The sequence below is a fragment of the Canis lupus genome, chromosome 24 (genome assembly GCF_048164855.1).
Source record: "Canis lupus baileyi chromosome 24, mCanLup2.hap1, whole genome shotgun sequence".
Lineage (NCBI taxonomy): Eukaryota > Metazoa > Chordata > Mammalia > Carnivora > Canidae > Canis > Canis lupus.
The window spans coordinates 10,566,237-10,582,280 of record NC_132861.1 but is presented as its reverse complement, the minus strand read 5'-3'; the positions used below and the strand labels follow the sequence as shown (position 1 = coordinate 10,582,280).

At 38.0% G+C, this 16,044-nt stretch overlaps 1 protein-coding gene across 2 annotated transcripts in view; it reads left to right on the top strand.

The window, feature by feature from the left end:
• The window catches only part of B3GLCT (beta 3-glucosyltransferase), a 236,501-nt gene that overhangs the window by 29,873 nt on the left and 190,584 nt on the right, over nt 1-16,044 (top strand). For both annotated transcript variants that reach the window (XR_012016201.1, XM_072795553.1), the window contains exons 5-6: nt 13,527-13,603; nt 14,114-14,225. Coding sequence is in view for 1 of the 2 variants with exons in the window: in XM_072795553.1 (XP_072651654.1) it covers nt 13,527-13,603; nt 14,114-14,225 (189 nt within the window). In the remaining variant the exon portion in view is untranslated. The remainder of the gene's footprint in view (nt 1-13,526; nt 13,604-14,113; nt 14,226-16,044) is intronic.

Below are 16,044 nucleotides of genomic sequence, written 5' to 3'. Positions count from 1 at the left end.
TGGGATGTCTGCTAGTTACTTATTTGTTGTTACTTTCACGTTTTCCAAAGTCCTCCGTCTGTAGATAAAATCCATTTTATTTAGATGAGAGTAACTCTTCTGACTTGTTTGCTTATTTAATACTGACTTGTTTAAAATGCTCTTGTTAATTCCTGATGCTCAAAGCATTGTCTTCTAAATTCTTCCTATTTTTTTTAAAAGACTTGCATAATTCTGTAGGACTCTTGTGGTTTTGTCATAAAGTATAAAAAAAGTGGAAGGAATAACATTTTAAAAGCAAGGCTTAAAATAGTAGGGATAATTAATGTTCAAAATTTTAGTACCAGGTTCTAAGGCAATTTTCATGTTGAAATAACATTTTCATTAACCTTAGTGTGGTGTTTCCTCCATGAGTCTCTTAATCAGTTTTTTAATTGGATATCATTAATTGAACTTTTGAGTTGATTTGTAATGTAATATCCAAGAAGGATTATGGAGAGAAAAATCGACACATGCACGTACATTTTAATAGTGTTTAAAATAGGCATGAACTGAATCTACAGCTGCTATGAATAATGCTGAAGGTCTGAGTAAAGGAAGGTCTACCTTCTTGTCTTGCCATAGAGGTGCTTTCTTCTTTAGCTGAGCAGAAGAAACATCCCTCCCAGTGCGCTCGCTACACTGCATTGCTATGGCCTTTAAGACAGAAGTTCTTGTCTGTAGATGAATTCTATCCCTCAGCTCTCGGCAAGAACTCTTTGACAGGAGATGTGTATCTCTGACCGATTGCTTTCTTTCTGCAATGACTTAAGGAAGGTGGAGATTTACTTCCCCTTACAAATAGTCCTGTTGGTGGATGGGCTAGGGGTTGGCAACTCTGCTCCAGGATCCTTCTGTTTTATTTCATGGGCTGAAATGTCTTGTCCTTGTTGGCATGGTTGGAACTGGTTTACTACCACTACATGGGCATTCCCATTTGTGGAGGACAACCAGGTTCCTTTTAAGGATATGACCTTGAAGTAGTATACATATTTCCATCATTTCCCCCTATATACCATTGTCATGTGGACACACCTAGGCTGGGAAAGGTAATATCTAGTTGGGTAGCCTATGGATCCAGCCAAAACGCCAGGAGTTCTAGTCACTGAAAGGAAGAAGAGACCAATTGACATCTCTGCTAAAGTCAGGATTTTGTTTACACATCAAGGACTCACCTAGTCAGTAGAATTTATCTATGAACCTCTCATTCATTCATTCAATATTTACAGAGCAAAGCACTGAGCACACAGGTAGCAGCAAAGTATAGTCCTTATACTTAAAGAACTCAAGTCCAGGAGAGGAGAGAGGCCCATTAAACAGGCAATTTCAAAGCAAAGTGGCAGTGCAGAAAGACAGTTACTGCATGATTCCACTTACATGAGGTATCTAAAATAATCAAATTCATAAATCAAAGACCAGGGTGGTTGTAACCAGGGGAAGGGGAAATGAGTAATTATTACCTGGCATAAAGTTTCAATTAAGTAAGATGAATAAGCTCTGGGATCTGCATTCCAGCATTGAACTGTGTTGGACACTAAATACTTATTGAGAGGACAGAGCTCATGTTAGGTGTTCTTATCACAAAACAATAAAAATAAAAAAATAAGGTACTATTTCCTAAAATAAGGAAAATAGGTGAGGTTAAGGAGGGGGATAGGAGCAGGGGAGGGTTTCTCTGTAGACAGCCAAGTGATAGCAACCAGGTGAGAAGCAGAAACATGTTGCATAGGAGGTGGGCAGTGTGGATACCAACCTGGAAGGTTAGGTAGGGACCTGATAGCCAGAGTAGCCATGAGCCCTCTTAAGGCCCCAGGGCCTTTCTCAAGGCCTCTAAGGGGGCACTCTGAGCATTTGAGATATATTTGAGATCCGAGACATTTAGCATCCCTGGCTCTTGGCAATACATGTCGGATGAACCAACAGTCACTGTTACCAAAAGCATGGCCAGTTGAAATGACTGCTAGGGAGAGCCAGTAGGGCCTCAGCATGTCAACTCTATATTTTAAAACGATCACTCTGGTATTTGTGAAGAAAGCAGCTGAACTGACCCAAGACTGCGGCAAGGAGTTGTTGGGGGTTGCCTGGGGGTAATGCTGCTCAAAATGAGGGTGCAGACTTCTGCTAGTGCTTCATCACAGGCAGTGTGAGAAGCACTGGACCAGGGGCAAGAGGCAGAGCTGGTGGTGGCAGCGGCCTTAGAGGGGATGTGAGGCCAGAACCAGGGCAGTTTGGGTGAAGGGCTGGAAAGTCAGGACCAGTGCCCAGCAAGGACTGAGGTGGGGTAGGGTGGGGCCACCATCTAAGGCTGAGGATGGGTTTGTAGGTACAAGATGACTTTTGGTTTCTATAGGTGATGTCTGAGGTGGAGGTGTCAGCTGCTGGAGGCTGGATATTTGTTTGCTTTAGACTCAGGAGAGCAGTTTGTCCAGAAGGTGGTGGATTTGGGATCAGGAACATACATAGGTAGTGGCTGAAAGCTTGAAGGTGCTGCTTCCAAGGGGAACAGTGGAGCCCTGGTGAAAAGCAGGGTTTGGGGGCTGGGCAGAGCAGAAGCAGCCTTCTGGGGACACAGGAGTGTGTGAGACACAGAGAAAGTGCGTTGTCTGATTTCAGGAAAACCGAAAAGTCTTGCGGGGACCCCTGCCTGTGCACTTACCTCAGGAGGTGTTGCCACCCAGAGGGCTTTGCTGTTGTTATTGTTATTGTTATTTTTATTCTTAATTGTGGTTAAAAAAAAAAAGAAAGCAAGCATGTAAAATTTGCCCTCAGCCATTTTTAAGTGTAAGTACTGTAAAGTACATTCACGTTGTATGCCAATTTCCAGAACTTTTTGTCTTCCCAACTGAAACTGGATCCATACCCGTGACACAACCCTACTTTTCCTTTTCCTTCAGCCCTTGGCAACCAGCGTTCTGCTTGTCTCTATGAATCTGACTATACTATGTACCTCATATAAGTGGCATCACATAGTATTTGTTTTTTTTTTTCTTTTTTTGACTGGCTTATTTTACTTAGTGTAACATCCTCAAGGTTCATCCATGTGGTAGCCTATGACAGGATTTCCTTCAGTTTTATGGTTGAATGATTATCATCATTACTTGGACAGCCTTTCCTCTGGGTCCTGGGGGTAGCCTTGGTCTACCATGATGGCCGTTTTCATCCACAGGCACTACTTTCCTGGAATGCTCCTTTGGTATTCCACATGGGCCCCCCTGCGGTGCCCTTTCACCTACAGGGCCTCTGGCCTGCTTTCAGAATCCAAAGGGAAGCAAGTCCTGCTCTGTCCTCTTTGTACCCCCTGACCTGTGGCATCCAGGGTAACGCCACACACTGACATTAGAAACCGCATTTTTAACTGATACATTTTCTCAGCTTTTAAGTCTTAGAAAACAGTTCCATTTCACTGAAGTATTTACCTTCTCTAGAACTTTATTTCATGCTTCTAATTTTAGGTTTTACATATACTGAATTTTTATTGTCCTTTCTGTTTATCGTTTGTGCTTTAGACAGCCTGTTTAGTAGGTGTCTTAGATTGCCACTAGGTGGCAATATTGGTTTTACATTTAAAGACACGTAATTAAGCAACATCATCAAGCAAACCCTTAATTTCTGTGATAATAAATGGAGTCTAGACTAAAGCAATAAGGAAACTTCCTTTTAATTATAAGATAGTCTATTTTTCTTATTCTGAAATTCTTTCCTGGGATGGAAGCCAGCTATGAATACTGAGGTAGTTATGACAAAACTTTAACACTTGGATTTGATTTGCTCACAAGATCCAGCTCTTTGGTAGTTGAAATGGCCAGAAAGATTTTAGTGTCTGAAACTATGCTTGATACTAGTTAATTTTTTCTCCTTACAGAGTTTTTTATGCTATGTATATGATTAAAAGTCAAATTTTAAAGATCCAAAGGCAGTTGACAGCTAACATAGGGTCTGTGGACAATACTTGGGGTGGTATTGAGATACCCTGACCTAGAACTATGTGAAAATAGGGCAACAAGTTTGACTTCGGAGAATTAAATGAGATGCACAAAACATGGGGAGTGGGACCAAGTCCCTTTAAGAGGCAGGTATGGCTCCCTACTGAAAATTTAACTGGAACTTGTTTTGAGAGATTGACATATTCTTGAGAAAGAATTGACAACTCATTCATCAGCCATGGAAGTGGAGAAAGGGAGAATCTAAGGTAGAAGTTGTCAGGGCATCCCCAGCACTGTGATGGGGAGCATGCTCACTCCTTCGAGGAGGGGTCAATCCCATGGTTTGGCAGGTGTGCGTTTTAGCTCTAATTGAACAAATATCTCAGGCCCTCACATTATTTGGGACCTGAACCATGAAGTGTTCAGGTTTCAGTTTTGCATTTCCCCATAGATTTGCCCACCATGAGCATTCACCAAAGTTGCTTGCCAAGGGAGGAATCAACAGTGTTTTACCATTTGAATATTTATTTGATAGGCCAAAATATCTATTCCTCCCACACTACCAGATGTCTAGAACTGCTGTTTATTTATTCATTACTCTTGTCAGGTTGTACTTGACTACAAAATCTGCCAAAAATTAAGGTGCAAAAATTTAATGGTTTCTCTGATTATGCATTTCGTTCTAGCTGTTCTCTTTGCTTTGGCAAGTCATTATGTATGCCTGCTTTGCCTCAAGGTGCTAAGATGCGGTCTTATTAAGAACGCAAACATTTTTATCCTTCTAAATGTGAATATAAAGACAGGAGGCTAAACTAACTTTCTGTCTGAAACCTAGCTCTGTACTGGGAGTTGTGGCTAGAATGGTAAATCTTTTTTCTCTTGTTTCTAAAATAATTTGGCTCACTGTGAGTTGTCATGCCCATTTCCAGTTTTGAAGCTTATAATGCAGCTTCTAATGGCTCTGTAGTTTATAGTTATATGCTTTCTCTAATCAGAAAGCCAGCAGACTTTACCAAGTGCTCTTCTGTGTGCAGAGTACTGTTCTTGATTGCTATGGAATAAAGGGTTAGAAAAGATGCTCTAGCTGTTTGAGTTCCTTATGAGGTAGACGGTAACTGTTTCATAATGGAAATGGAAATGACTGTATCATTAAGTAGATTGGCTGTTTAGAGTTTCACAAACAAAAAAGCCACATGGAGGGCAGCCCAGGTGGCTCAGCGATTTAACGCCACCTTCGGCTCAGGGCCTGATCCTGGAGACCCGGAATTGAGTCCCACGTCAGGCTCCCTGCATGGAGCCTGCTTCTCCCTCTGCCTGTGTCTCTGCCTCTCTCTCTCTCTCTCTTTTTCTCTGTATGTCTCACATGAATAAATAAATAACATCTTTAAAAGAAAAAGCCACATGGAGCTGAGGCTAACAGAAACCCATAAGAGTTTGTGCAACAATCTCTTAAATAATCAGGCACTTGAATGTATTTTGTTTATTTATTTATTTATTTATATTGTATTATTTATTTATTCATGAAATTAACAGAGAGAGGTAGAAACACAGGCAGAGGGAGAAGCAAGCTCCCTGCGGGGAGCCTGATGTGGGACTCGATCCTAGGACCCTGGGATAGTATTTTCAGCCAAAGGCAGACGCTCAACCACCAAGCCACCCAGGTGCCTCATGTATTTCATTTTCAATGCTTACTATGTGCATAGCATCTGTGGGTCTGTTATGATTTGACTTCCCTTTTTTTGAACCTAAGAAAACTCCTTCTTGAATGGATGTTTCTGTGAAAATACTTGTGAATATATATATTTTGTGTGTGTGACAAGAAGTGGGAGCAAACAGGTTGGCCTCTGGTGAAGATACAATGGGAGTATCTTATGCTTATGTTGTTGATGGAGAGGCCGTACTCTGAGGGTTGTACCTTCCCTCCTGGTACCTGGGATCCAGTAACCAAGGGGAACCCAGACTGTGAAGTATTAGATATTAACTCTTGCCTGAAGTTACAGAAACTAGCATTGTTCTCCAAAGGAACTTCAAAATTAAGATTAAGATGGAAACTATAAAGGGAAGAATATAAAGCATCATGGTTTTTTGGGGGGGTGGTTTGTATTTTTAGTAGGTTCTGTTAAAACAAAAATTCTGGCACCATTTTGAAGACTCTAAAATGTGAGCTTCAACCATAGTACAGGGCAAAGGTCATACTTGTTTGGGGAACCACTTCGCATGGGGAAGTCAGCCCCTGTAGGAGTGAGTGCAGTGGGGAGGGAAGGCCCAAGCTCACAGTGGACACAGGACCTGAGAAAAATATGGGCAGAAGCACAGACAACTTAACGGTTCTGTTTTTCAGGCAACCTGCAAATACAGAAAAGAAAGTTCAGAGGTGGGATATTATGAGTTTTTTGGGGGGTGAGCAGCTGTATACATTACATTTGGTACATTTTCTGCTTTGGGCCAAATGGAGCTGAACTGGCTGCTTAGGAACTCCCGCACTCTCCCCACCCGCAACTAAATAGCTTTTGAAAAGAACAGACACTTCTAATTTACTGTCTTCTTTGGTGGCGTGAACTTTATCTGAAACCTAGAAAAATCTTGGGCAGCCTGGGTGGCTCAGCGGTTTAGTGCCACCTTCCGCCCAGGGCCTGATCCTGAAGACTGGGAATCGGGAATCGAGTCCCCCGTCGGGCTTCCTGCATGGAGCCTGCTTCTCTCTCTGCCTGTGTCTCTGCCTCTCTCTCTCTCTCTCTCTCTCTCTCTGTGTCTCTCATGAATAAATAAATAAAATCTTTAATAAATAAATAAATAAATAAATAAATAAATAAATAAATAAATAAGTAAATAAGTAAATAAAATAAATAAATACCTAGAAGAATCTCCGCCTTAACAAATAAATGCATTTTTTTCTTATTCACAGAAAATTTTGTAAATCACTATTTTCTTGAGGAGACTTAGTCCACAGGCTTTGGTTCATAAGTTAAAAAAAAAACAACACACTTGTTTCCGTGAGATAAGCCAGGAAAGCCAGAGCAAAACCTTTTTGATCAGTATGAAGAAGCTTGAGAAAGATGGTTTTCTGTTTTTAGAAATTTTTTTTATTGTCAAGGAGACTGTGTGAGATACTCCACTGAAAGGTTAGCTTTGACAGTGTGTCACTGGCTATCACTAAAATCTTCTTTTTAGATGAGAACAATTGGATGCCTAATTACTTACTAAAGATTCACGTTTTGTAGTAACTGATAGGTGTTAAGACATCACGTTAATTCATTAAACTGGAGACTTTACTACATTGCTATTGAATAAGAATTTATTCATCTATCCCCTCATTAATAAATCCTTATTGAATATTTATTTTAAACAAGGACCTGGGCAAGATGCTGTAGGAGAAAATAGGACATTGAGACCCACATTGCTCCAAGGGCGGTTGCTCAGCAATAATGAGTTCATCCATACTGTGGAAAAGGCCCTGTTGTGAGCATTTGTCTCTTTTTGACAGAACCCCTTTCCTGTTCTGGAGAACTCTATCCCTGTGAGTCTGTTGGGAGCTGGGTCTTGGCCCAGTAAGAATGTCAGAGGCCAGATGCTGGGTTCAGGGGGAGGCAGCCTGTGATGGAGTGTGGCCAGGCAGACCTTGCCACATAGAATTGAGTCTGGAGCCAGGGGTCCACAGAAGCCAGTCACTTGAGAGAGCTCACTGTTTGGGTAGTGACACCCATACCTGGTGGCTAGAGGTGGCCTTTTCCTGGTGAGTGGCTATGCCCGTCCTCCAGCAGGCTCATCCTAGTAGGGGAGACACCAGACGTTGCTGCGTGAAGCAATAGTGGCCTTGCACTCTGAGAACACACACAAGAAGGCACCCAGCCCTGCCTGGAAATGTCAGCAAAGGCTTTGTTAGGGCATTTGAACTGAGCCTTGAACAAATGGTAAAGAGTTTGCCAGACCAGACTCCTGCTGGAACAGGTGTGAGGACTCTCGTGGATGGAGGCGGTAATCATGTGTCTCACTGGGTATCAGGGAAAGGGTGACTGAAAGGAAAGTGAGGTGCTCTGTGAGCTAGCGTATGAGCTTATGTTTAGAGAGGTGGGCTTGCGGGGACTAGTGAGACATCTGGTCGGTGAGGCCAGGGGCTGGAGTGCAGAAATCAGCTCATTTAACTCTGTGAGGTAGTTCCTGTTAATCTCCCCATTTTGCAGAGAGGAAATCAAGGCTCAGAGAGATCGAGGGATTGTATAATAAGACTAGAAAAATGCATTTGTTCTAGAATTTTTTAAAGCCTTTACCAAGGAGAAAAAAAAAGGATATTACCAACTGAGATTGATCAGTTCATCTAATCACAGATCATCAAAACAGTAGTGTTCCTGCCTAGGAGTTTTAGGAAGTTGTTTTGTACTGCAAGCAGAAAAACTGAGCTCCAAATGAGCACATTCAGCTTTGGAAAACTATATTATTTAATCTAGGCTCTTTTGTTTTCAAATTTAGACGTTTAAAAATAAAATACTTTGCATTGTAAAAAAAAAATGCCCATGCTGGCATCACTGATAAGTAGTGCAATACCATGCACCTTGGTGCCAGTGGGCTCCAGAGCCTCTGCTGTCTGCTCTGCTGCCTTCTGACACACAGATTGGGCTTTGATGCTGCAGCTGCTGTGCAAAAGTAGTTCCTGTGGCCTCTTCTCTCTATCCATTTACCTGGCTTCATTTTTTTTTATACCATGTATCCCCGACATGATATTCTAGATTTATTTGCTTCTTGCCTTTCTCCTTAATTGGAACGTGAGATCCAAGATGGCAGGGATGCAGCCCTGTCTTTCTACTGCTGTTTATTGTGTTCTTAGAACAGTGCCTAGGACACAGTAGTTGCTCAACAAACACTGTAAGATCAGTACTAATCTTAATAACCATCACATGTGTAGCATGTGCCAAATGTGTGGCATGTACTGGCTTTCTCGATCCCCAGGGCTAATGTTGTCCCCACATTAGAGATGAGATAGTAACAGCCACAGACAGCAAGGAACTTGCTCAAGTTTGCATGGCTCAGAGGAGCCAGAGTGAGGGTTCTTTTTTTTTTTTTTTAAAGTAGGCTCCACACCCAGCATGGAGCCCATTGTGGGGCTTGAACTCATGAGCCTGAGATCAAGACCTGAGCAGAGATCAAGAGTTGGATGCTTAACCGACTGAGCTACCCAAGGCACCCCCAGAGTAAGGATTCTGATGCAAGTACCTTGGCTCCAGAAATCAGATCCTTAAACACTGAGCTGTATGGCCTTTCATGAATGAATGAATGATTAGTTAAAACAGATTTATACATACTATAAAAATGTACTTAGTAGCACATTTCAAGGTAAATAGTTAATAAAAATAAATGTTATAAATAATGAGGTAATAGCTTTCTCTTATTAGGAGACTGGTATCTGGGAAAAAATATATTTTAATATATAGGGTCAGGTTTCTGGGAGATATGTTATTACAGCATCACATGTAATCTACTGGTTCATAAATGAATACTGGATTTTTAGACTAGTAAATCTGTCTGATATGTGTTCCAAACAGCATATCAGACATCTTTATCATCATCCTCATAAGATATACTTCCTTCTTAGGGGAGAAATTATAACAATAAACAGATGTTACTTTTCATCATAATTCACGTATTGGCCTAAAAGCTCAGTTCAATGGATAAGACTTATATACAGTTGGAATTTGGAAACACAGTTGAACTGGAATCTTTCAGAGCCATTACCTCACACTGAACAAATGTTTTGGCTTTTGCTTTCAAATTTAGTACTTGGTCTGAATGATGAGGTTGAATTAGACCATAAACTCATATACTGCTAGGTTTATACTTTGAATTAAGGTACAGGCAAGTTATAAGTATTGGGAAACAGTTTGCAGAGAAGGAAAAAGGCCAGCAGCATGAAGTTAAATTTGTTGAATTCTTCCTAGACAGAGATACAAAGAGTAAAGTGATCCAAAACCAAATTTGCCTAACAATTAAAGTTATTTATGAGATTTAAAATATTAATCTGTTTTCATCCATGTTCAAGTGTTGGTTCTTTCATTTATACTTTTTCCTTCTGTATGCTCAGCTGTGGAATCAAACCCGTTTGCCAAATGCAGGTGGTGGATTTGTGTGAGAACCAGGGAGCCAATTAGAGTGTTGATTTTGAAGGTGTTTATTCTTCATAATTTTTAGTGGCTTTAAGTGTGAACATTTAAGTGGCCTTGATACAAAATGTGTTCAAAGGAAGTACTGAATGCATGTCCAGTAGGCTTTTTGACCTCACAGTGCTTGTTAGGAGATCAGTAGATGCTGATGATGGAAGTGAAGGTAGACTGGTTCAATGAGATAAATAGAATTGACATAAAAGTTTAATTACTGTTCAACTTAATCGTTTTCTTTTCCTCTTCTGTCATATGCCGATAGTAAGCCCTTTGTATTTTTAGCCCGTTTATGCTTGCCTCTGTTATGGCATGATCACATTATTGATAGAATTTTGCCTTAAACTCTTCAGTTTGAAATAAAGTATTGTTGGGTGAATAGGCATCATTTAGATTGCCACCAGACAGTGCTGTATGCATGGGTGCCTTTACTATAGCTTTTATTCCAAATGGCTCTTACAAGGAGGCCTAAATCTGGTGGTGGTAGATAGAGCAATTTTATTTTATTTTATTTTATTTTATTTTATTTTATTTTATTTTATTTTATTTTATTATTTATTTTATTTTATTTTATTTTATTTATTTTATTTATTTTATTTATTTTATTTATTTTATTTTATTTTATTTTATTTTATTTTATTTATTATTTTATTTTATTTATTTATTTATTTATTTTATTATTTTTTTATTTTATTTTATTTTTTAAATTTATTTATGATAGTCACACAGAGAGAGAGAGAGAGAGGCGGAGACATAGGCAGAGGGAGAAGCAGGCTCCATGCACCAGGAGCCTGATGTGGGATTCGATCCCGGGTCTCCAGGATCGCGCCCTGAGCCAAAGGCAGGCGCTAAACCGCTGCGGCACCCAGGGATCCCAGATAGAGCAATTTTATATAATTTTCCAAGTAGTAAAACCTGAGATGAGATCATTTGATGGAAAATTTTATTGTGACCTTTTAGATTATTTTAGAAGTGGTAGTATATATGTACATTTATACACATGTATATAAATACACATATACACACACATACATATATATATACATATATATAAAAAACAAGAATAAAAGCTCTTGGGCCTTTTTGAGTATTAGTGGATGAAAATTTATCTACAATGAAATGACCTTGGGTTAATCAAGAGTTAAGACCAGGTTTTGAATGCCAAGGTAGGCATATTTTTGAGATAAAGGTATTCACACACCTTTGGAGATAGTTATCAACACAGCCCACTAGTTTTGAAATGTTTCTATTTGGAGATAAATGGGTACAGAAAACTTGATTGCCGTTTTGTGTTCACTGACTGAAGCAAATATGAAACCCATGCATATGATTTAGTAAACAGAAAGGAATGGAGATAGGGATGATTATAATTCCTTAGTAATCCACAGAGTTTATTTTAGACTAGAATTTAACTCCTTTGTGCTAAGACTTTGCCTTTTTACTTTTATTGTCATGACAAGTTATTCATTAAGTGTGTCTTGGCATCCTTGCCAGGAAGGTGCCCTCACAGCCTTTCCGTGATACCTGTTGACATCACTTACATACTTCTTATAACCAGGAAGGGTAGGATTTGTATGGAAGAAGAATTCTGAAGTCTATTTATTTTTATGCAAGAAGCTTTAAAACTAAACTATGTTTTAACTACATTAAAGAATTTTAAAAGCATAGATATAATACTTTGGTCATCTTGACATAAATATTTTCATTTTTCTGGTTTCTTTCCAGTCTCTGTTCATATATGAATTTGTTTTACAAATTGGGAATCATGTGTTTTTCCACTTAACATAAAGACATTTCCATGGTTACAAAGACTTCATTATTATACTTTCAATTGTTACAGAATAGGTCATTTTTTTTTTTTTTTTTTTTAAGTAGTCCCCATGCCCAGCACCCAGCGTGGAGCCCAGGGCAAGGCTTCAACTCACAAACCTGAGATCAAGACTTGAGCTGAAATCAAGAGTCAGACGCTCAATGGACTGAGTCACCCAGGCGCCCCTTACTTATTTTCTTGTAAAACCTTTTAAAGTATTTTGCTATGTTTCATTTCTAGCTAGTTCATATTAGCGTGCCATAATTATTTGAAAATTTTATGCAACTATTAATATTATTAGTTTTCTTCATACATGAATTTTGTTAATATTATTAGTTTTCTTCACACGTGAGTTTTGTTCTCATATAATCCCTTATGAATATACATGTATCTATGTATGTATATATATATACATATACATATATATGTGTGTGTATATATATATATATATATATTATATATAGCCATTTCTTAAAAGTCAGTGAAAATTACTGCATAATTCATAGTCAACAGCAAGAAAGCCTGGAATTATATTGAGTATACCGAGTAACTAACTGTTAATTCAGCCTTTCAGCTTTTTTTCTCTTTGACGTGTCATACTGTTAGTCTGATTTAACCTTTGATTACTATTCTTGCATTTCATATTTATACATGAAAGTTAAATACTACATAAAATAAAGACATGAGGCTTTATTTGATAGTTCCCAAGATTTATATTGAAAACCATTCTCCTGAAATAATGAGCTTATACAAACTTAAAGGCTGGTATGGAATCTACATTAGTATAGTAATGGTTCAGATATTTAGGCACTTATTCTTAATGTCTTTTGTCTGCATCAGTTACCAAGAAATAGAATAAAACACAGAATATACTAAAGTTTGTTAGGGTGATATTCAAGCATATTACTATATATCTGACTCTGGGCTAGTAATAATGTGAAATATATTGAATAGTGCTTCAAAGCTAACATTCATAGCCTTAAACATATTAATCTCTCTCTTTGTGTATATGTATGCATATTTATTTAACTATAGATGTGTATTATTTTTGAATATTAGTTCATCCTATATTTATAAATTTTGAATTTTCTATTTATTACTATCATTGTTTGAATACCTAAGGGTTATATTTCTAGTATTTAGAACTGAAACTCTTCATTACTATAGTGTTTTGGTTTTTTAAGGGCACTTAAATTTCTTTTTACAGGAGATAAATTGGACATTCTATATACCCTCTTGTTTGGCTGAAGTGTTTTATTTTCCATCTGCTACCTGTGGTGTGTAAACAGTGAAAGTTGTTTCTGTGCCTCTGCATTATCTCTGACTACTTCTGGGCTCTTCCCTTCATATCAAGTCTGCAAATTTCAGGTCATCTACTGGTATCACCGAAGGCCATTCTTGGAGGCCCTCAGTACTGTTTCATGCCTGGGTGATACAGAGATTCTGTGGATTCAGCCAACATCCCACATTTCTAGTAGCTCCTGAGAAGGAAAAAGAGAGTAGTTAGGAGAGTAAAATGCCAGTTCTCTGAAAATACCTGCATTTAAAAATTGAGTCTTTTTTTTTCTTTAATTGAAGTGATCGTATTGTATTTTTATTTATTTCTCCCCTTTGATAATGTTTCTTTAGGAACTCCCTAGAGTCCTCCTTCTTCATCAGCTGTCTAAGCAGGAAGGTGCATGGACAATACTTCCACTGTTACCACAGTATGTTTAATTTGAAATGTGTGAATTTTGATGTTTCTACCTGAACACTTCTCTGTTCCCTACCTTTCTTACTAAGAGTCAATAAGTAAATTTGAACTCTGTTTTTATGATTACTACATTACCCAAATTTCTTGATTCTTTTAATCATGAATGGCTTCTATTTTTAAATATGTTGCTTTCTTAAAAGCTAAAATGTTGATAGGTTTGATATTTATATTTGAAAATAATCTACTTTTCTGCACTGGTGTCATTATGGAGAGAATTAACTTTAAGAACACTAATTGTAAAAAAAAAAAAAAAAAAAAGAACACTAATTGTTTTTTAAACCATTAATATCTTGCTTTCCCATAATCTGAAACTATCCATTGAAGAAAAATGTAGGGGAAATTAATCTAGATTTCTTACAATCTTCTATGTCTTTCATCTGTTTCTTGTCTGTCTGTCAGTTTTAAACCTTATTATAAAATCATTTTACAGAAGTGATTACTATAACCTGTTTCTCTTTGTCAGCTTTTCTGTAACATATAGCAGAAATTCATCATGGATTTTCTTCTGTGAAGAAGAAACAAGGATACAAATTCCAGAACTCTTAGAAACACTCAGAAGATATGACCCATCAAAGGTGAATACAGTTTTAATACCTATATTTATCCTTTGGGGGAAATGCTTAAAAGAAGATTTGATTTTGATTAAGAGGTTTTCCAATCTAATAAAAACATTTAATTTAAAATTAAAAAGAATGAAATAATAGTTGAATATCTAGAAGCAATGTTAAAATAATTCTTTTTGAGGTTTTTATAGCTTTTGGAGGGATAGAACCTAAAATGAATCATTTTTAAATGACAATCTATTTACATGTGTTAGCAATTTCAGAGAGGTAAAAAGCTATAATGCAGAATTAAGAAATAAGTTTAAATTGCTTGTCTCTCTTTATCAACAATAACCACATATTATTTTAGATGAGAAGTGTTTCTTGGTTGCCAACTGTTTATCAAGCACTATGATAGCAGAGGCTAGGACAGACAAGGATCTTGATGATGTGGATGGTACAGAATGGCAGGGAGAAAACAGACCATTAAGGGAGCAATGAAAAGTGAGAGGTCTTATAGTAAGGGAAACATAGGGTGCTGTCAAAGCACATAGCAGGCCATCAAACCTTACCTCTGAGGGTCACGATAGGAGGTGATCTTTAATTTGAGTCCTGTAGGATGAGTAAAAGTTAATAGGAAAGAGTGTTTTAAGCAGAGGGAACAAAGTTTGAAGAGGTGTGGGGGTAAGAAGAGGTGCATCTCATATTAGAAGTTCAGTGCTACTTTCTGTATCCTTCTCTTTCATATTTTCAGATTTTATTTTGGGCAGATGTGATGTAGCAATTGGATCTTTTATTTCTAAGTTTCTAGCACTGAACAGAGTACTTAACACTTAATATGTGGTCAATGAGTTTTTGTGAATGACTGATTAACCCTGTAATGTCCGCTTTTTTGCTGGGCTAGCCCGTGTCTCAGGAGGATGCCCTAGAGATATGTCGAGAGTAATCAGGCTATTCATTTCTCTTGGAGAAGCCCAGGTTATACCCTGATCACCATATGGAATCCTTTAAGCTTGAAATAAGTAGACTTGGGCCCTTTCAGGTACCACTGGACACCTGCCCTACCCCTTTTCTGGTGTCCACTCCAGAACTAAATCAGGTTTATTGAGAATGTGGAGAAGGAAAGGTGGCTTCTGGGTGCCTGCTTGGTTGTTTGTTGATGTAGATAAATAATGTTGAGTGACAGTGATCATTCTCAAATACTGGAAAGTGTGTTACCTTAACAAAGCCACTGGTTTTGATGTTCTTTAAAAACTGTTAAGAGTCCATTATGATTTCTCTTTATGCTTTTGCTTTCAGAAAGATACAGATATAATTGAATGAGAAGGTTGTTAGGTTAAAAAGAAAAATCCTTCAAAGGAGAGAAGAATTATGAATGTGTCTTATCCCATCTTTTCAGATGATGCTAACCAGCATCTATGTACTTTGGCCATGTTTTGTGTAAAACATTTGTTAGGCTGTTATGTTTCCTTTTGACTTGAGAAAAACTCCCAAATCCTTTTTACAATGTAGGAGTTTTAATCTCCTTCTAGTGTTCATTTCACCTGGAGATTATTTTTCCATTATCCATATAGCTCTATTTCTGTGCAGAAGATGGTGACTCACTGTGCTTTTTAATGAAAATTGGAATGATAAATTTAAAAGTTCAAAGCAAGTTCATGAAAAGCAAGTACAGAATAGAGGTAAAATGAGATGTTTTCCCCTCCTTTCTGAGCTCAACCTTTAAAAAAAAAAATCAAGGATGCTTTATTTCTTTTGAAACTAGCATTAGGAAATAAAGATTACATAATGTTCAAGTTAGCTCAAACTAGTGTGCTTCCCCCTCCCCCCCACCATTTGAAATTTTAGAAAC